Here is a 22,332-nt window from a genome sequence, read left to right on the forward strand (position 1 = left end):
TTAACCCAGAAGTTTGCAGGGCTAGTCCCTAGTTTTAATTTTTGGAAAGGTTTTCCTTACATTGAACTAGAATCTGCCCTTATTTGCAGCTTTTGATGATCTTCCAGTTTTCCTAAACAGAACAAGTCTAAACTTTCTGCATGATAGCCCTAATGACCTTAAGTCTCTTCCCTATTCTGATTCTTCTCCCCTGGATGTTCGTTAGCAGGCTCATGTTCAAGTCTGTCAGAAACTTTTTAGGTCTTAATTTTGTCATCCATTATGTTAAGTATTCTTCCCAGTTTTGAATCATCTGCAAATTTGTTAAGTAGACCAGATTATATCTTAAAAGCATCAGTAAGAAGGTTTGAAAAAAAAAATAGCAAGAAAAAACCCCTGGCACAGCGTATTAGAGATCGCCTTCCAAGCTGATATTGAGCCATTAAGGACAACTTTTTTAGACCTTGGGCTTTCAGACTTCAAATCTTATATTAATTGTTATCATCTAGCCCACATGTCTGTCTCATTGACAAGGGATAATACCTGAGATTCCAGCCATAGGGCTATTGAGAATATTCTAGGCAGGTGTAGTGAAGGCCTATATTATAGTGAAGGCAGTAGAATTAGAAAACCTTTCTTTATTTGATTGTGTAAGTGAAGTCGGACATCTTCATTAGGAAAATTATTCTGACACTTTGTGAAAGGCATTTTAGAAAATGGAGAGACTAAAGATAGGCCAGTTTAGGTCATTATAGTAGTCCAGATAATAAATGGGAAGGGCTTGAACCAGTTTAGTAGTTTGGAATGTGGAGAGGAAGGGATAGGAAAATTTGGGGAGGTTCAAATAAACAGAACTTGACAACCATTTGGCTGAATGTAGTGAAGAAGGAAGAGTCACCAATCCAAGAGAAATAGCAAATTTGGGAAGTGGGTGGATTTTTGTTTTTGGTTGGGAGAGAGGGGCAAAGAGATGTTCAGTTGTCTAAGCAGGTTTAGGGTTGTGGTGGAACTTACAAGGGGAGATAAAAGTAGACAGCTATAAATGTGTGAGACAGAGATTAGGGCTGGATGTATAAATTAAATCTTCTGTTCAGGTAAGGCAGTGGGAGTAGATGAGATCTCCAAGAGAGATTGAGAAGAAGGCTGAGGACAAAACCTTGTAGGACATTACTGCTTAGGGTATAGGAAGCAGATGAACAAGCAAAGGAAAAAAAAAAGAGCAGTCAGACAAGAGGTGAATTGAGAAACAACAATATATGGAAAGAAGAGAAATTATTAATAAATATAGGAATTATCAGTGCTGTAGACTAGAAAAAGTCAAAGGAGGATGAGAACTGAAGTAAGGTCACTGATTGTGTATGTAGATTGCATATGAAATGGAATCTTTTTACGTACAACTTGCTTTAAAATGTGTGTGTGTGTGTGTGTGTGTGTATATGTATATGAATAAAACAAATTCAGCAGATGAGTTTCAAAGTGTCTTGTCCACTTGTTTCCTTCTGAACTTCTGTTCTTTGCATTTAAAAAAAAATTGCTTCAAAGACCCTGTCCCTTTGGTTTCACTATTACTTCTCTCTCTCTAAATTAAAAAAAAAAACTTTCCTGTACAACAAATAGTCAAGCAAAACGAATACATGTATTATCCATGTCTGAAAATGTATGTTTCACTTTGCACCTTAAGTTAGTGGCTGCCATTCTTTCAGCATGGATCCTCTGGAGTTAGTGCATCGATAATAGTTATTAAATATTTTGAAGTTGGATTTCTTTACAGTATTATAGTCACTATATAAGTTGTTTTCCTAGTTCTCATTTAACTCTGAATCAAGTATGTAAGTCTTCCCAGGTTTCTCAGAATCTGTCACTTCTGTCATTTCTTACAGTGCAATAACATTCTGTTAGGTTCATATGCCATAATTTTTTCAGTCATTCCTCAGTTAATGAGTGTCTCCTTTGTTTCCAGTTCTATATGGCTATTGATAGCTTGGATTTCTTTCTTTAATAATTGTTTGTTCATATCCTTACCTTAAGCCATTTATTCAGGACTGGCTCTTATTTTTACATATTTGAATCTGTTCCATAGATAACCTAGATAGCAAATCTTTATCTGAGTAGCTTGTTGCAAAGACTTCCTAACTGTTTCCTTTGTAACTTTAACTGCATTTCATTTTTGTCTGTGCAGAAGCTTCTATTTTATGTAATCAGAGTTGTCTATTTTGTCTCCTGTTGATCCTTTGTTCCTCCTTTGGTCTAGAAGTCTTTCCCCATCCATGGTTGGAAAAGTTATCTCTGTTCCATGCACTTATTTATGATGTGACCATAAGGCCTTTGAATTCAGCAATTATGTGGTCAGCGGAGACCTCATAGGGCATAATTGAAGAAAAGAGCACAAAGCCAGATTGCTGGAGGTTGACGATTGAGTGGATGGTGAAGCAGAGGCAGCAGGTGTAGAGAGTTGAGCACATTTATTGATAATTCATTGAACATGTCCATATGCTTAGCAAGCATCACAGGGAAAACAGTTGAATTTTATTTTTCTGAATAGAAGTAAAACTAACTTGTATCATACTGTACATAGTGTATTCTGGGGGACATTATTCAACCTAGTGTGTCCAAATTCATGTAAAGAAAAGCTTTTTTACTCTATAAAATTCTTCAACTTTTAAGGAGTTTATAGTTTTAGTTAAAAATTTTTTTTAACATTCAGTAGTATTGGGAGGCAGCTTAGGTGGCACAGTGGATAAAGCACCAGCCCTGGAGTCAAGAGGACCTGAGTTCAAATCCAGCCTCAGGCACTTGACCTTTACTAACTGTGTGACCCTGGTCAAGTCACTTAACCTCATTGCCTGGCGAAAAGAAAAGAAAAGAAAAAAAAACATTCAATTGTATTTTATTTTTTTCCAATTATGTGGAAAGATAGTTTCCAACATTCATTTTTGTAAGATTTTGAGTTCCACATTTTTCTCCTTCCCTCTGTTCTCTCCTCCCTCCTCAAGACAGCAAGTAATCTGATATAGATTATACATGTACAATCATGTTACACATTTCCACATTAGTCATGTTGTGAAAGAAGAATCAGAACAAAAGGGAAAAACACGAGAAAGGAAAAAAAAGTGAGAATAGTATGCTTCAATTTGCGTTCAGACTCAATAGTTCTTTCTCTGGTTGTGGTTAGCATTTACATCATGAGTTTTTTGGAATTGTCTTGGATCATTGTGTTGCTGAGAAGATCTAATTCTATGACAGTTGATCATCACACAATGTTGCTTTAACTATATACAATGTTTTCCTAGTTCTGCTCACTTCACTCAGCATCAGTTCATGTAAGTCTTTCTAGGTTTTTCTGAAATCTGCCTGCTCATCATTTCTTATAGAACAGTAAGAATACCATTACATTCATATACCACAACTTGTTCAGCCATTCCCCAATTGATGTCCCCTCAATTTCCAATTTTTTACTAGGTTGTTTTTACAATTAAGTAAATTTTATAATACTGCTTGGCATGGTAGTTTATGTAGATGGATGTACAAAACAATTTAAGATAGAGATTCCTTTGGAGTAGCACAGGAAGGATACATGAAGACTTGTTGATATATTTTAATTATGCTATATATTTAACTATTTACTGTAGTCATATATTTAACTGTATATGCTATATATTTAACTACATACTATATATGTAGTATACAACTATACTATATGCTGTAATTACATTCAGCCCATTTTGATGCAGAAGCATAATGCTTCCTTTTCGGATTTTGACAAAGATTAATTATTAAAACTGGCTAGGTAGCTTGTGAGAAACTTAATTGACCAAGGAAAAGCTATACTTAAAATTATTGGGATTTGAATGTTGTGAGAAGAGAAAAATGTTATACTTTTTGGGTTCCTGTTATTCTTGATGTTGTTGTTCAGTTGTATCTGACTCTTCATGATCCCATTTGGGGTTTTTTTTTCTTTTGTTTTTTGGTGAGGCAGTCAGGTTTAAGTGACTTGCCTGTGATCACACAGCTAGTAAGTATCATGTGTCTGAGGCCGGATTTGAAGTCAGGTCCTCCTGACACCAAGGCCGGTGCTGTATCCACTGTGCCACCTAGCTGCCCTCTTCCACCCCCTCAAAATCTCCCTCCCCCCCATTTGGGGTTTTCTTGGCAGTGATACTGGAATAGTTTGCCATTTGCTTCTCCAGCTCATTTTATAGATGAGGAAACTGAGGCAAAAGGGGTTAATTGACTTGCCCAGGGTCACACAACTAGTAAGTATCTGAAGCTGGATATGAACTCAGATCTTTCTGACCCTATGTCTGGTTCTCTGTTCACTGGGCCACCTAGCTGCCCCCATTGGGTTTTCTGTCTCCTACTAATAACTGTCATATGACTGAGTAGGCAGAGAAGTGAGCAGGGGAGAATAGGTTTAAATTTCTGTGTTAAATATTTAATTTATATATTTTTAAAAGATTCAGCTTCAGGACATTGAACTTTTAGGATAGCCTACCAAACAGGGTGGTGGAATGCTATCTGAAATGATCTTCAGAAGTCGATTAGAAATAAAAAACAGGGGCAGCTAGGTGGTGCAGTGGATAGAGTACCAGCCCTGAAGTCAGGAGGACCTGAGTTCAAATCTGGCCTCAGACCAAACACTTGACACTTACTAGCTGTGTGACTCTGGGCAAGTCACTTAACCCTAATTGCCTAAAACAAACAAACAACAAAAAAGAAAAGAAATAAAAAACAAATGATAGGTGGCATAGTAGATAAAAGTGCTAGACCTGAAGTCAGTAAGACCTGCATTCACATCCAACCTGAGACACTAGCTTTGGGACTTTGGGCAAATCACTTAACCTTTTGTCTGTCTCAGTTTCCTCATCTGTAAAATGGAGTTAAAAATAACACCTAAGTCAAAGTGTTATTGTGAGGATAAAATAAGATAACTGTGAAGTGTTTTGTAAACTTCAAAACACTATATAAATGCTAGCTATTATTATTTTGCCCACTTTTTTACAGCAAGAGACTAAACAAGATGATAAAGGTACTTTAACAATCCACTTAGAGCAGTGCCTTGCATATAGTAGGTAATAAATATTCATTGAATTGATTTTCCTGGAATCTTTGGTACTTTTAGTCCAGTGCCCCCAACTGTTTTCCTTATTTGCTTGCTTCTGACTCCCTGCCCTCTGATTAAGATTTCCTTAGGGGCTAGATCTCAAAGCATTTCATTGTTTTCCCACACTGGTCAATTCATGGATCACCCACCCTAGGTCTCTACTCCAACCAACTTTTGGGTGGTCAGGCTTGATGAAGTGCTGCACAGCCTTCCACGTGCGCAGTGTCCTGTTTGGGTGACCTGTCCCATTCCTTCTCTTCCTTAGTTCTTTGGCCAGGCACAGGCAGTTCAGAGCCTGCTGTCCTTGTCACTGGTAGTTCAGAGCATTGGAGAGAGTTTGGTGCTTCCAGGTTGCAGTCCCTAGCAGGATTTTCTCCAGAAGGACTTTGGCCACACTGTTGTTGAGGCACATGGAAGCTTCTATATCCTGGAGTCAGGGTCTCTACAGCACTGGAAAGAAGAAGGGACCGGGGTGTAGGGATGCATTTTGATGTTTGATATAGGCCTGTGTTCTGTCTTTGGTTCTGCAAGTGGCAGGGGGAGACAGGAGAGTGTTGTGCTGATGTTAGATCAAGGTAATTGAGCATCAGTTCCTGGATTTTGGGTAGGATTGTTTTTTTTTTTGTTTCCAACTTTTTTTGGATTCTTGGTATCCTAGGCCATGGAAACAACTGAAGTTGCTTTATTTTTGGTGCATAATTTCTGTTTTGGGGAGGTTTGAGAAGTCATAGGGATTGGAGAAAATGTCTAGTTTGACATCTTATTGCTCACATGACCACTATTGAATTAATTTAATAAAGAAATACATATGTTTGGGAAGGAGGAAGAAACATTAGTAGATGAGATGTTCTTAAGCTATTTTATTAATGACTGTCTTGTTACTTCAGTGTTATTTTTTAGATGTAGTTCCCATAGAGAATTATTACAAGTGTTTGTTTAGTTCATTGATATCTATGTGAAACTTACTGCAGAAAAATAGTTGAGTCTACACTACGTGTTAAGCTTGTATACTCATAAATTCCTGATACACCTAGGAAGATATTTATGGTAGAAAAAGATCATTAAAATCAACTTTTGGATACATGCTATCTAGTAGGTTAGTAGTATATATTGATACATGAGGTTTGCATCTTCATCAGCTGTTTGAATTCCCCAGAAGGTATAAAAAACTTCTTCTCATGGAAGTTATTTCATTTTACTCTTCTTCCTCAACCAGAGAGGGAGAATTATACTCGACTTTTCTATGAAATTAATATGAAAATATAGTGTTCTGTTGTTAAATCTGTTTTTGGAATTTGTACTCTGCAGTAAAAAGCTGTTGATCTTTGACCTCAACTTGAAGAGGCACTATAGGTTGGTGACTCATGAAGGATAAGGTGAATCCTTGCCAAGTATAAAACAATAAAGACTGGATCAGAGGCACCATTGAATGCAATCTCTAAGTCTGACCCAGAGACTAAGTACCTTTTTAAGAAGGTGACAAACTATTCAGTCTAATGAATTATGAGATATTTCAGCATTGTGGGCAAGAAAGAATGGGAACTTCCCCCTCTCCCACTTTTTTTTTTAAAGGAGGAAGAGTGTCTCTATGGGATTTTTTTTCCCTACAGAATGAATCTATTATGTTTATGTGTTTGAAAAACCACTAATTGTCTGGAAAAACTCCTGAAAGCCAGTTACTGAAATGGAGTTTAAGTGGCAGACTTTTAAGAAATCAAGTCTGGCTATAGTCCTAATTGTTTCCCCTTTAAATATAGGGATCTGTTGGAGGTAGCAACACCTGTAGGCAGAATTTCATTCCACCGAACTAACTTGGGTTTTGACGAGTATAGGGCTATGACAGTTACTGCCTTTTGTCGTGCCTTCTCTCATAAGCCAGATGAATCGGTTATCGTGTCTTTTAGACAGCAGTGTGAAGAGGACAGAGTCCCGGCAATGGCCCAGATTGCCTAGAAAAGGCCTATTTTTATTAGCAATGGACCATTTAGATTGGGATTATAGTTTCTGTAGTTTCTATAGCTTTCTTCTTGCTTCTCATGTTTATGTGTTCTAGACAAGTAGATCTACTTGTAGCCAGCCCTCTTAGTGCTTGTTATCAAAGGTAGACATATATTAATTTTGCATTCAGTAATTGTCTTTTGATGAATGAAAACTATACCACAGTAGCATTGTGTCTGGAATTCTGAACTTGGAGTCAGGAATGTTTTACTTCATATTTAGCCTCTATCACTTAATAACTTTATAACCGTGAGCAAATTACCAAGTCTTTCTGAAAAGAGCAGGTCATTGCATTCTGTGTCCGTAGAATAAGTTCCAACAGTGTCAGAATCACAGATCCTTTTTATATTGACTCAGAATAGCATTCAATATGTAAATACAGTTCCTAGTTGTCTGCAGTGCTAAATTCCTTAGGATTAGCATGGTTTGAATTCCATGTCTTCAAATTTTCCAGACAGTTTCACGAGACAATTTAATTGTTAAAAATTGTTCTCCTCTTTCTGATGAGGAAAAAAAATGTTTTTGGCTATCCTTTGACAGAACAAAGTTCATTCCTAGTAAATATAAATGAATTGAGAACAAGTGTTTAATTTCCCTAAAAACTGAGGTTTACTCATTAATTAAAAAAATAATAAGCTGGCTATTCAATTAACAGTCTTCAGAATGGGAATTTTTAAGACATTTAAATAGCTATTAGAGCACACGCAATGCTGTAAGGCATGAAAACTTGAAAATAGTTTGCACCCTATCAAAATCACTTGCAATGTGCACTTTCAAGTGATGGGAGATAATAAAACTCCAGTGCTTACAGTTGTAGGCCAGAATAACAATGTTGTTTCTACATATTCTTCAATGTATTGTTCAAATATTAGGTTCTGGAAGGTGTACAAAAAGTCCATAGATAGTAAAGCTGTTAAGCCTTATCTGGATAGAGATAGCTTTTATCTTTTCTTGGGAGTATATTGCAAATATTTTCATCTAAAAGTGTATTCTTGTTACTTTAGTAATAATATTAGCAATCTATTCTTGAAAGTTTACAATAAAGGCAGGGCTGCTTAAGGGAGTAAACCTCCCTTCTCACTTCCCACCCCCACCCCAAAAATAGGTTGTAGCTTAGCATTTCTTTAGACTAATTGTGACTTCAAGCACAGAAAATCTGAGAGGTTTGACTGACTTCCCAGTAATAATAGCTATTATGTAGTATTTTGAGATTTGCAAAGCACTTTACTATATTATCTCTAGGATAATCTAATAGTAATGCTAAGAATAGATCAGCTGTGGTAGAATGAATATTTATATATATGTATATATGTAAATATACATATAAATATATATATATATATATATATATATATGCACAGACACATGCATAAATCACTTGGATATTCTATAGGAATGTTTTCATCTATTTAGTTTGTACAGTTCTAATACTTAAATAGGGAGCATTCCATTCTACACTAGGAAAAATATGGTCTGTGTTTTCTTCATTTCCAAAATGCTATATACCCCATCCATGTTTGTCATGTGTATGTTGAGTTCTAAGTTCCTAGAAAGCAGGAATTTCTTTTTTCTCTCTCTCTCTCTTTCTTTTTTTGCATACTTCACACCTTCTTGATACATGGGTGCCCGAATATTTTGTGAATAAAGTGTTGTAAAGATAAAAATGCTGTGAAGTCCTGAATAGTACCTCAAAATAAGTCACTCAGAATTCAAGGTGTAGTGCTTTATTGCTATTTATTGGTTTTACTTTTTGCCATGTAGAATTAAAGGTAATGGTAATGATGATTAATTTTTAAACTATATAATACTGCATTTAATTTACTACAACAATATTTAATATTCAGAAATTGAAGTAATTTTTCATGTTTTTACATGTAAAAATGTTCCTATACTTTGCACAAAAATGATTTTCTTTTTTAAAACTTTTTTTTTTAGCAACAGTGCTAATGAGACTGTATTAAGAACATGTGCTAACAGTATAACCAGTGGTATTTTTCTCCTACTGTAGACAGCTGGAATTGAAAGCTGCATTGAAAGTAGGACAGTGCAGGATAAACAGCAGGAGCTGAGAGCAGTGATCACGTGACTGTCTCTTTGGAATATTGGGTTGCTACAGAGACCTCTAAGAGACAAATTTAGCACTTTATATCCGAAAGCTGTATTCTTATTTCTTCCTCAGAAATACAAATGGGCATTTTAGGAGAGTAAAAGGAGTATCAGAAAAGGGGAATGTACTTTTCATAGAGTAGTAAGACTTAATCTGTCTTGAGAATGTTTGACAACTAAGACATTTAATTTAGTTTTTGTACAATTTTGTTTAGGTATTTGTTTCCATTTTCATTGGAGTCAGAAAAGAGCTAAATGATTCAAATTTTTTTCTTTGGAAAATTTATTAACATGTTTTACATGTTAGCTTAGGAAGTATATTTCCTTGGTTGTTAAGGAAGGAATATATGTAAAATTCTGGTCTCTTTGCCTTTATCTTAAAATTTTCTTTTTCACTTAGCAAGCATTTATTTCCTCTCCCTTCTACCTGTTCTTTCCTGAAGAAAAATGAAAACTAAACCCTTGTAACAAATGTCCATAGTCAAATAAAATAAATTCATTTATTCCCTTTATCTTTTAAGATATAAGAACTTGGAGAATTTGTTTTGCTATAATTTGCAATTCAGATTTTTAAAAATACTATGTTATAGAGAAAATAGTTCTTGATTATTTAGTTGTAGTAGATGCTTTTTGATGTTTAAAAATAGCCAAACAGGTTCCTGTAGCTGTGATTTTAAAAACTGGTCATTTATGTTTTATCTTTTTTTTTCTTGATTTTATTTTAACTTAATTATCTCTCAGTTCTCATTTCTATTGTATTTTTGCATATTTAAGGAGCTACCAGTGGCATTTAAAAGTAAATTTCTTTGATAAATTTGTAAGAAGGCTAATGCTTCAGAACAATACAACCATTCAAGACAGTCCTTTATTTTGTCCTCAGCACCTCTCCCCTGCCATAATTGAAGATCAGTTTCTCATTTGTCATAGTTCTTTATTACTATTTCATCTTGCTCTGAGTTTAGTTTCATATAAATATTTTTGAGGAAAAAAATAAGAGCTTCTATAGATCCTGTCCATTACATAACACATTAGAAATATCAGTCTGTTTTGTAAATTTATCTTTAGTGATTAAAGCATTAAAATGTTGATGGTTGTAATTCTACCACCATCTTTCCCTCAGCTAAATAAATAAGTAAATAACTAATATTTATGTAGTACTTTAAGATTTGCAGTACTTTTCCTGTGTTATCTTATTCATCCTTACAACAACCCTGTGAGGTAGGTGCTATTATTTCCCTCAATTTGCAGATGAGGAAACTAATTTCAAGAGAGGTTTAGAGACTTGTATGGGATCACAGGGTGAGTGCCTGAGGCAGGTTCAAACTTTTCCGGCTTTACCATTCAACTAATCATTTTAAGAAATGAAATGTAATACATTTACTGTTTCCCTGCCCTACTGAGAAAACAGAACTTATGATAAAAAAGAGATATGACGGCTAGGTGTATTGATAGTTAATCCAAAGGTATAGAAAAAATAAAAATAAGGTTTAATATATATCCAGATTTTATAATAACTACTATAGCTAGTTGTCAAGTCTTCTGGATGGTCTTTTATGCTACTTTTTCTTTTTCAGGTGTTTGTGGGGGGAAATGAATACATTGTGCTAAAAAAATTAAAGTAAAAAAAATCCTATATCCAAATGATGACGATTGCAAGATTTTTTTTTAAATTCTAAGGATTGCATCGTTATCTTATATTTAAAGAATTCTAATGACATAGAGATGTTTTTTAAGTTGATTATGGTAAACATTTTATAATTTTGTATGTTACACCAGCCTTAATTCCTGAGAGTTGACACACAAGAATACTGTGGACTTTTGGGTACAAAAACTTGGAGGGAAATTTAGTTATTTTCTCCCTGTTAGTGAAGCAAATAGGGATGTCAGAATGTGTTTACTGCCAGTGAAATAAGTAATGAAAGGAGAAACTTACCAACACAAGTTCTGAAATATCTTTACCTCTCTAGGAAACAGAAATAGTGGAAACTTTGTCTTTTTTTTATGTAAATTGACACTGGATTAAGGTTAATGAAGTATGATTGTCCAGAGCTCATAGTGTTTTGGGGGGAAGTTTATTAAGCCCATTATAATTTAAAGGGAACTACTATACTAAATATTGATACCTGGACAAGGTTAGCCCTTCTTTTATACAAGTAGACAATTAACATTTGTTTCAAAATAGGGACTTTTTTTTGCGGCTTAAATTTGGGCAGTTCTTTGGCATATTTAGAGTCAACAAGCATTTGAGTACCTACTGTGATCCATTCGATGTTGAGGGGGCTGGGCCAGACAGACAAAAACAAACCAGCTCTTACTGGGAAGGAGTTTAAAGCCTAAGAGTGAAGCTTACAGAAACACTGCTAGAGAACTTACCCTAGCTTGGAGCTGTGCAGATAGATATGTTCTTGCTGAATCATGGGAACAATCCAAATTTTAAAATCTGCTGTTAGGTTACTGAAAGAGACAAATATAAATATGAATCCACATGCATTTATTTAGTGTTGGCTCTGTGCCAGGCTCTGTGATGAGAATACAAAGACAAAAATCAAGTAGTCTGCCCCTCCAAGGAGCTTGCGTGCTACTAAGTGAGACAACATGTACATATTTAAGTATATACAACTAATTTGGCCAGAGAGGCACTAACAACTGAATGGATCAGAAAAAGCCTCATGAGATTGGGTATTAGAATTGAGTGTCAAAGGAAATTGAAGATTCTAAGTCATGGAGATGAGAAGGGAAGTTTGTTCCAAGTATATTTGGGGGTAGAGCAGCCTGTGCAAAAGCAAAGACAGTAGATGAAATGTTATGTGTGAAGAACATCTAGAAAGCCAGAATGCTATAAGGGAAGTGAGATATAATAAGCTTGGAGAAAGGTAGGTTGAGGCCAAGTTATGAAGGGCTTTGGATGCCAGAGGATTTTGCTTTTGATTTTAAAGGCAATAGGGAGCCACTGGAGTTTGAGTAGGGGGAATGACGTGATCTGATTAGTTCCTTAGGAAAAACATCCTTGTGGAAGATGGGAAATATAATATTTACTTCTGCCTGAAAAGTGGCAGACTTAATAACTGCTAATGGGTGGGGAATATAATTGGCCTGCCCTGTCTCCTCTTGAGTTAGGATTCGCTACCACCTAAATCTTATATTGCATTTATAGAGGACATAAGGCCAGTCCATTCACAATTTTATCTCAGGTGTATGTGGCATTAGCTTAAGTGAAGTTAAAATAACAAGTCTGTTTGCTGGTGGAGATTCCTCAGGATCTTTGTGATTGATAGCTTCCGTACTAATCAATTGATTTTATTATTTGTCAGTTACATCAGTATCTAGTCAAACAAATATTATTCACTTCATTGCTAGCTACCTCTAGGTATTTTGATGAAGTTTAAATTGATTATTTTTGAAGCCTTTGCTAACTTTTTTAACCTTGTGGACATGTACAAGAATAATTTATTTTAATATGTATATGAATATACTGACTAAATTGTGAGTAGGCTGCTTTCAGAAGAATTGTTTTTAAGAATGAACTCTTAAGGTAGAAGAAGAAAGAATAGTAGAAAACTGAGTAGGTAAAGAAATACTTTTCTCCTCTCTATTTTTTTTAACCTCATTGTCTTTCTTTCCCCTGTTTCCCCCTTTATTCTTGAATTTTACTTTTCCAGGAATAAGACTGTGGTACAGACTAATTCTAGGGATGTATTTATCTGCATCCTTGGGCATTTTTGCTTGAACACTGTACAACTCTTTGCAACCTGCTCACTCAGATAAATCTTTTTAAATGTGCTATTTGATGGCATAATTTCTTGGTAAGGAGCAAGCCTGACTAACATCAAATAGAGTAAATGGATTTGTTATACAAACAGGAAATATTTGGTAGTAGTATGAAAATATATTTTGGAAAACAAACCCTAGTCTTTTACTTTAATCATATCACTTTAAAACTTAAACTCTTTTTTCTTTTTTTAATCAGTGAACACTTGTCCTGCTCTTTCACTTTTTTCTTGCACGGGGACAGCAATGTTTGTACCAGCGTGGAAATTAACCAGCACCAGCCTGTATATCTTCTTAGTGAAGAGCACATCACCCTTGCTCAACAATCTAATAACCCTTTTCAAGGTATGTTTCCTTCAATTTTGTTTTCCCTGTTTGGACAGTTCTTCTGTTACTTTATGCCTTAGGAATATCCTTACTAAAAACAAATTTTTAGTTATGAATTCTAAGGCTTCTCCCCCTGAGCCTCTCAGTAATTCTCTTCTATTACTGATGAATGAAAGCTTGTTGTAGCTAAGTATTATCAGGAAACCCTTGAACATAAATGCTAAGGTTTCATATAATGCATGTCAATGAGGTATGAAGTTGTTATTATAAGATGAATCCTATTATAGGATTTTTGAGGTTATTATAAGATTCCTTTTTCTAAAATAATATAGTCAAAAGACATTTTCTATGCTGTTGAACAAAGCAGTCTAGTATGATGTCACTTTTTAAGTGCTTAAGTGACCTGACTTTAAATGTTCGTATGCTGTATTTCACATTCATCTTTCTTCCCTTTCAGTAATACAACTCCTTGAGAGCAGATTCCATAGTTTGTAGGAACTGTGACTTTTTGTTGTTGTTGCTGTTTTTCTTGTACAATACTGGCATATAGTAGATGTTTAATAAATGCTTATTGTAGTGATGAAACTTTTTGTGTTTCTAGTTATCTTAAGTCCATTTGGATTAAATGGCACTCTAACAGGACAAGCATTCAAGATGTCTGATTCATCCACCAAGAAACTGATTGGTGAATGGAAACAATTTTATCCTATTTCATCATGCTTGAAGGAGGTATCAGAAGAAAAGCAGGAAGATATGGATTGGGAAGATGACTCTCTAGCTGCTGTGGAAGTTCTTGTTGGTATGCATTCTCTAGATATAGATGCTAAAGAAAAATCTTTTTAGAGAAACATGGGACACATTCAGTTATTCCTAACTTCAGTCAATGGAGAAACACTGTTTTGAAAGCGTAAACTTCTCAAAGTTTCATTATAACATAACAATGAAAAAATAGGAGAAACATGAGCTTATCTTCAGAAATACTATGATAAATATGCTTAATTAATAAAGCCGATATACTTAAAGTAATAGTTTAACTGATGACTCATTGAGTAACACTTGGATGCAAAATTGGATTTATAGAAATAACAAATTATACTAAAGGTTACAATATTGCAATATATCTGAAATTTCCTCAAGGTGAGTACTTCTTCCAGTGGCACAGATCACAATGCACCCTGACCTATTGACCTTTTAGCCATGAATTTGTTTTTTATACGATACTTCCTAGAGGGTCTAGTCAGCATTTTGGAGGCCTATTCATAAGTCTTTTTAACTGTTTTAAACTGCATCCCAACTGCTGATTAGTTGTTCTATTACTCTCCCTACGTGATCACACCACATCTTTTTTGATTATGTTTCTTTTGTATAACTTCTTGTACCTCTTCTAGTGTAAAAATGATCATTAGTGATGAGCTGTAACCTGCTTTTAAGGGGCAGCTAGGTGATGCAGTGGACAGAGCTCTGGCCTTGGAGTCAGGAGGACTTGAGTTCAAATCCAGCCTCAGACACTTGAACTTACTAGCTGTGTGACCCTGCAAGTCACTTAACCCCATTTGCCTAGCCAAAAGGAAAAAAAAGAGAGAGAGAAACCTGCTTTTACCTACCATGCATTGTTATTTATTACCTGCAATTTTGATTCTTTGTGTATAGTAGCATTTACAGCCCTATGTAGCATCACTGAGGGAATAATGGTCTTAATTTGGATTTTGCGTTAGGTGGTAAGTTGAAATTGATATGAAAGCACTGTAATTTCTCCAGTGCAGCCCAGCCCCATATCTCCTCTTGCAATATCCACCTAAGATACATGTATTGATAGATTACCCATCCAACTCTATGAATTTGGTCACTTGATTTTTTTACTGAGTAGATTGTTAGTCTCATTCTTTAAGTGACTATGAATGACTCCTTGAAGAGACTTGATATTATTCTGGGACTTGATGCAATTATCTCAATGCTATCTACAGTATCTTAGAAGACCTCGCTCTCTTTTCTGTCCACTAGGACAGCTTCAAACAGCACAAATACCTTTTAGGTAGAGTGGATCTCCCTTTTTCATGCCTTGCTTTAATATTGATAACTTGATTCAATGAAATTCTGATAATGTTTTATTTAGCAATGTTGTATAATGTTATGTGCACAGAAAAGAGCCTTTAAGGCTATATTTCATTCTGCCAAGTTGAATGCTTTGGAAAAAACAAAACCCAACAAAGTAACAGTGCAGTCTTATATTCTCTTCATATTTCAATCAGTTATATGATTGAAGATGTGATCTGCTGTAGACAATTGTTGACAAAAGGCTGCCTCTTACTCTCTCCTTTTTTTTATTAAGGATACTCTTAATTCATGCATAGATTACTTACAGAGGTTTTACAGCAGTTAGAAAGTGAATATGTAAGTATGTTACTGCTACTGCCACAAGTGCCTTTTAGGTGATAATACCATCCATTATTTTCTCCTTGCCCCCTAACATTCAGTATCTTCTCTTTGAGAGTACTTGGAAAAATTGGCCTTTGTTTTTAGAATTGTTCTTACCCTCTATGTCCTCCCCAGCATGAATTTCATCTGTACGTGTTCCATTGGTTCTTCCCAAATTTATCTGAGTGCCATTACCAAGTCCTTAGAAGCACATTGAGAACTGAGATATCTGTATGCAGTAGTTTAACTGTTCTTGATGATAACGGATCCGTACAGAAATACTGGCAAATCTTTCTCCCCTCTAGATATGTTTGTAGACACCTTTCCAGTTCAGTTATGAATTTGCTTCGGAGGGTCCACTGTAGTTGCTTCTGCAAGTTTTCTGCAGATTTTTCCCTTTCCCTTTTCTTCATTATTTTGAAACTAGATAGCTCTTAATATTCTGCCATCCTTTTCTGTAACATTTTGCAGATGAATTTTTTAAAAATTCTGACTGGTGTTGCCATTGGCCATTGCTCTCTGCTTGGCAGAGTGATCAAGAGTTTTGCTGACTGAGTGTTTCTAGATGCTTGGCTTCCTCATGAAGGCAGCTTTTTTTGTTTTTGTTTTTTTGTTAAACTTCTATAGAAATTGGTTATGGTCCCTCTCAGTTTTTCTTTCACAATCCATTTTGGTGTCTACTGTTTTTGAATAGGCCAAATTGGAACTGTTTTAATCACATGCAGTTATCATTTTCTCAGCTTTGTCCTTGTTTTTTGGTAATGATTTTGACATTTTGCTCTGCTCTGCGTTAGTTGATGGTCTGACTGCACACAGTCAACTGATTATAAAATAATTATCCTATTGTACTTGTATATCCAGCACTTAGCATGATGCTTGGCACATAATAGACATTTAATAAATAATTGTTGGCTGATGGTTGGTAACCAGTCCTCTGCATTCTAGGGATTGTCAACCAGGTTCATTCTTTGTGATATGATTCAATATTTGCCATGTTCAGTGCCTTCTGAATTCTCTTTGTGAAGGTTATAAATAGCTGGACAGCAATGGTGTGCCCAGTGACTGGAGAAAAGTTAAATAATGATGTGAATGTAAGGGAATGTTATGCTATAAGAAATATTAACTACAAGGAATATAAAGAAATAGAGGAAGACAAGTGATGTAAGGTGAACAAATTAGAACCAAAAGAACAATATACGTCTGTATTGACTACTCTTACGTAAACAGAGATAGTAATACAATCAAGATAAACACACAGAAAAGTGTGTGAAGGACACTGAAGTTAATAAACACCTGACCAAATACTAACAGAAGTTTATGGTTTCCATCAACTTCCATCATGTTATGGTAATTACAATAATTTTTTTGTCACATTTGAATATTTTTGTTTGGATATTGACTATAATTTAAGTTAACAACAGTGAAGGATAAAAGCAGTATGAAGATATGGCCTTTAGTTTTTTTGTTTTTGTTTTTACCATGTCTGTCTACATACACATATAAAGAAAACACTATTGTCTTTTTTAGATCTGTCTATTTATACCTGGATATGTAAACTTTTAATTGTTGTAGCCAACTTGCATTTCATTATTTAAGTTCTGCTCTTAGCATTTTCATATACTTTCACATATAGAAAGACACATGATTTTGGTTGCATTAAAAATCATAAAACTTGTCTTTAGCAATTGAGATAAATACCTGACTTTTCCCCCCCCTTCAGCTGGTGTGCGAATGATCTATCCAGCATGCTTTGTGTTAGTCCCTCAGTCAGACATTCCTACTCCTAGCTCCATGGGATCTTCTCATTGTTCAACTACTTGCTTGGGTGTCCACCAAGTGCCTGCCTCTGCAAGAGATCCTGCCATGTCTTCAGTAACTCTGACTCCACCTACATCTCCTGAGGAAGTCCAAACAGGTATTATAAATAACTTATTTTCTAACTCTCAATGGATTTGGTTTTTGATTGGTGACTTCATACATAGATATCCTTCTTAGGGATATAATAAGTTCTAAAGTTGTTTTTGCCTTACTGATTTCCATTTTTAAAATGCAAAAGCGTAAGTACTTATTACATTTTTGTTACTGAGATCAAACCGCTAACTGTGAACTTGTTTTGGTAGTTGAGCTATTATAAAATAAGAACAGTGGTCTATAAAATATTTAAAAAAAACACACAATGGAGTAGATGCCACTAACTTTTTTTGGACATTTACTTTGTACTTCAGTTTCTTAATTTGCAAAATGGATATACATCTTCCCAATTGTAGTGTTGTTCAGAGAAATAAAAAAGGTGAACATTCTATGTCCTTTGAAAATGCCCCGGGCCTCTTAAGACCAACTTTTTGTAGTGCTTTTGGGATTGACTTTGAGTGGTTAGCTACAGCATTTCTGAAAATTACTCCCACTGGGTATGGGTCCACCCTCAGACAACTACTAAAGAGCTTTTTAAATAATATTCTTCAGAATGCTAAGCTTAGGGAGTTAGGACAAGCGATTCAGTTCCTTTAGTTTATAGGCAAGTCTATCAGTTTTCAATCTCCCTCTTCCCAGATACTATTAAAAAAAAATGGTTGTCATGTTGTTTTGAGGGGCACAGTTACAAAGGCAGGTATATTGTATCTTAAGCTATGCAATACTAACTAGATGAATGAAGAGGTTATTAAAAATGGGAAGAAACCTAGCTTTTATATTAGTAATACACACCACTGCTTACCACTATGTGTCCTGGTTTGAGAGATACTTTTCACTGCAGAGAAATGATAGTTAATGGGAAATTACAGAGAATGGCTATTTCCAAGTTCCATGCTTTCTGCAAAACAAAGTTGCCTGATATCTCTCTCTTCTTCCCCTTACTTCGAGATAATATGGCTTATAGTGGCAGTATTTTTACCATTTTAAAATGCATCTTTTTTCCCCCCTACCTTGTTGTAACTAGTTACTGGTGTCTACATAAGTACTTGCATATTTCATTGGTTGTTTAAAGTAGTCCTTTCTTAATGGGTAGTGAATACTTTATCTCATTTTTAAAAGATCTGTTTTTAAGATTTTTTTCCCCTGAGGCTAATTTTTGTACTTAAACAGTATTTTAAAATAATTTTTTTTATCTGTTTCTATGTGAATGGATTATTGAATACCTGGAATCAGTTTTGTTAGAGCAATTGATTAAAAAAAAAACAGAACAAACCTATTAAAACAGATTCATTTACTTTACTCCTTCCACTCTGTATTCTGTTTTTTTCCCCCAGTTGATGCCCAGTCTGCTCAAAAATGGGTCAAATTTCCTTCTGTTTCTGATGGATTCAACTCAGATAGTACTAGCCATCATGGTGGGAAAATACCCAGAAAACTAGCCAATCAGGTGGTGGATAGAGTTTGGCAAGAATGCAATATGAACAGAGCACAGAACAAGTATGTATTTCTATCTATTAAGTTCTGAAATGGTATGTTGGAAAATTTTTGCATCTAGGACTTTAAAGTTTTTATTGCTTGTTTTTCCTGAATAAGTCTTTATTTTTAAAGCATTTATTTAGCTTAAGCTAAAGAGCACAGAATAACATAATTTCTAAACAATTTCAAATCTTTAGGAGGAAGTATTCTGCTTCATCAAGTGGTATGTGTGAAGAAGAAACTGCAGACAAAGTTGCATCCTGGGATTTTGTTGAGGCTACACAGAGGACAAGTTGCAGCTGTTCAAGGTAGATTCAGAATTGCTAAGTGTTCTTTTATGTTGTTGGACAGAACAAGGAAGTGAGTAAAGAAGCTGTGACTTAGGAACTTTCAGGTCTAGGACATTTTCCCTTTTTGATTGGAAAATAGCAAATCGCAAAATGGTGGTTTGTATCTGATGTAGGCAGAGTTTGTATCTGTATTATGAGAGTGGTATGTAAAAATTAACTCTAGTATCAACTCTTACAAACTAGTAACAATGTTAAATATGATTATATCTTTTCCCCCATACTAGTGTGACTTAGTATCATTTTCACAATAAATTTCTTTTTAACTTCTAGTTTTGTTTCTTGGTAGAATTGTCTGGTGAAAGTTGAAATGATAATGAGGTGTTGTGAATATCAGGTACTTTAAATTGAGTTTGAGACTCTCAGCAAAAATTTGCTCAAGGGATTCCACTTTAATTTTTTATTCCCCCCATAAATACTTTCCCTGTACTGTTCTGTGCCCCTAAGTACCTCTGGAAACAGGTGTTGTCAAGAACCAAGTTGCGTTATGTTCCAAAGAGCTCTTGGTGTACCTCACTATATAGAAACTTAATATATTGATATTTGCTGTTTGTATAGATCAGCATATCTGAGACTTGTAGAAATTTTCTTCTCTTCCCTTTCCTCTCCCATTGAATTGTAATTTCCTTGAAGGTAGACTTTATATCCTTTTTTATCTCCAGGACCTAGAACAGCGTCTTTTGTATTGTGAACACTTAATGTTTGAATTCAGTTTCTTTACAAAATTTGGGTCTTGTAAACAGTATGGTCTGGTAAATGTATTCTCTTTATTCATACACTCATGTATATGAGCTCTTAGACAGTTAACTGTTGTGTTTGTTTTTACTCGATTCAGGTCACATAATTTTGAAAATTAGGAAACTTTGAATAACTGAAGAGACTTGTTATCCTGGTATAGAACATTGTCAGAGGATTAATTAGTTGAATAACATCTGTGTATTTCTGTTGAATTACATTGTCATTTTTCTTTTGAATCTTTAAAGAAGCAACCATAAAAATTATCGTAGGTCAGGAATGCTCCCAGGCTATCTTATTAGAGCCACAGTGGTAATCACCACTAACCAAAAGAGCCACAAGGCTTATATCCTGAAGATTCTAATGTAATATAAAAATAGACGTTATTGGCCTTAGAGTTTCAAGATGAAAGGGACAGTCACATTTAACTCTAAAGCTTTTGTTTTAATGTCATGGCTTTCTTAGTGAATCCTATTTTGAGTAGTAGTATTTACTCAAAAATTACCAATTGCACTCCTCCCCTTATATGTTTTAAAGTTTAATGAATTTTAAAATATGATTGGCTAAACCCTTAACTCAGAACTTTTTTCCCAGAAGAACATATACACTTTTCATTTTAAAATGAGTCGGTGATACCATAGTATTGAAAAATGGATATTAGATAATACTTCTCATGAGGAAGACTTAATATTGATTTTAAGGCAAAGACTAATTGCTCTAATGAATGTAGTTGTAAAAATACTAAATAAATGTTAACTATAAGAAGAGACTAAAAATTATTTATCACCAGATAAATGTTGATCCATAATAATAAATTTAAACAAAAATTTTAATAATAAGTGCACAAAAAATTGAACATTATTCATGACTTTAAAACATTAAGAATGCAGAAATTTTTCTTCAACAGAATAAAAAGCCTCAACAATAAAAGACTAGGAGCCAATTTGCAGTGGCAACATTAAAAAGTGTTCCCGCTGTAAAAGAGGGAGGGGGCTGAAATAGAGAATAAAAATATCCAATTAAACTACTTTTATTTTATGTAGTATTAGAAATTCTAGCAATTGTAGTTAGACAAATATGATGAACATAAATCTTGAATAATATTTGTGAAATAATGTGAAATGAAGAAAGCAGAACCAGAAGAACAAAATCAGCATTAACTGTGACCATATATTATGGAAGAAAATGAACTGAGGTAATATTGATATGTATTTAGAATGTTTGAAAAGTTATGATACTTTATGCATTGGCATTTAGTTAAATATATAGTTGCAAAGTTTAATTGGTTCGTTATAGTGATAATTATTGCTTTGATATAATTGAATCTATGATCCTGTCATTGTGGATACTCTTTACAGTGGTGCAGATAACAGTCTATCCATTCCTTTTTATTTTTGTGTAACTTGTGTATCTCCTTCTGTAAATCCTTCACAGAGAATCTATGCAGCATGTCAGTGACCTCTAGATTTCAACATGGTATAGCTATCAGTGGATCACATTGGCAATACATTGGATTTCCTGTGCTTTCACTCCATGACTTCTCTTTTTGAGAGATAGAGGGTTCAGTGTCATCTCTCTCCCTCATCTTTTATAGTGCTCCTCCTGTGCTGTTCTTTATTGATTATATGTTGTTGTCTACTCATACTTATCTTGTTCCTCCTCGTTATCCTTTGGGAAATCCTCCACTTCAATCCTTCACAAATTGTGGTACTTCATGATTGAACCATAGAGCATTACCAGAAAACTGTTGATGTAAAAGATTTTGCCTTTGTTTTAGGGAGTAACCTGGGATCGTTAAAAGCACTTTGTGATTTCCCAAAGCAGTCTAGTTCAACCCAGATGGTGATTAGTTTAAATAAGTAATTAACAAATAAGCAAAGAAACTTGTATACATTTATATTATAAGGAGTTTTTCAGGTGTGTTTCTCTTCCTTACTGTGTACATGTGAAATATTCAAGGTAGTATTATCAAGATAAAAGGATAAAGAGCTGGACCTTATTTTTTTAACTCATTTAAAAGGAAATATATAGAATACATATAATCAGTTAATATGTTTTATAATGTGAATGGTAGCGTGACTTTTTTTTATTATTTGGACTTAATCATACCTACATGTAAAATACTATTTATTATTATATGTAATAAACTTATACTATCTCTTAGGTGCT

At 34.6% G+C, this 22,332-nt stretch overlaps 1 protein-coding gene across 1 annotated transcript in view; it reads left to right on the plus strand.

Annotated features, from left to right (window-relative positions):
* MED13 (mediator complex subunit 13) overlaps positions 1-22,332 on the plus strand; it is a 96,849-nt gene that overhangs the window by 14,358 nt on the left and 60,159 nt on the right. Inside the window, exons 4-8 of the mRNA XM_020991822.2 lie at positions 13,152-13,297; positions 13,881-14,078; positions 17,415-17,609; positions 18,940-19,102; positions 19,279-19,389. Coding sequence (XP_020847481.1) covers positions 13,152-13,297; positions 13,881-14,078; positions 17,415-17,609; positions 18,940-19,102; positions 19,279-19,389 — 813 coding nt within the window. The remainder of the gene's footprint in view (positions 1-13,151; positions 13,298-13,880; positions 14,079-17,414; positions 17,610-18,939; positions 19,103-19,278; positions 19,390-22,332) is intronic.

This window comes from Phascolarctos cinereus, unplaced genomic scaffold (genome assembly GCF_003287225.1).
Source record: "Phascolarctos cinereus isolate Bilbo 61053 unplaced genomic scaffold, phaCin_HiC Scaffold_5;HRSCAF=322, whole genome shotgun sequence".
Lineage (NCBI taxonomy): Eukaryota > Metazoa > Chordata > Mammalia > Diprotodontia > Phascolarctidae > Phascolarctos > Phascolarctos cinereus.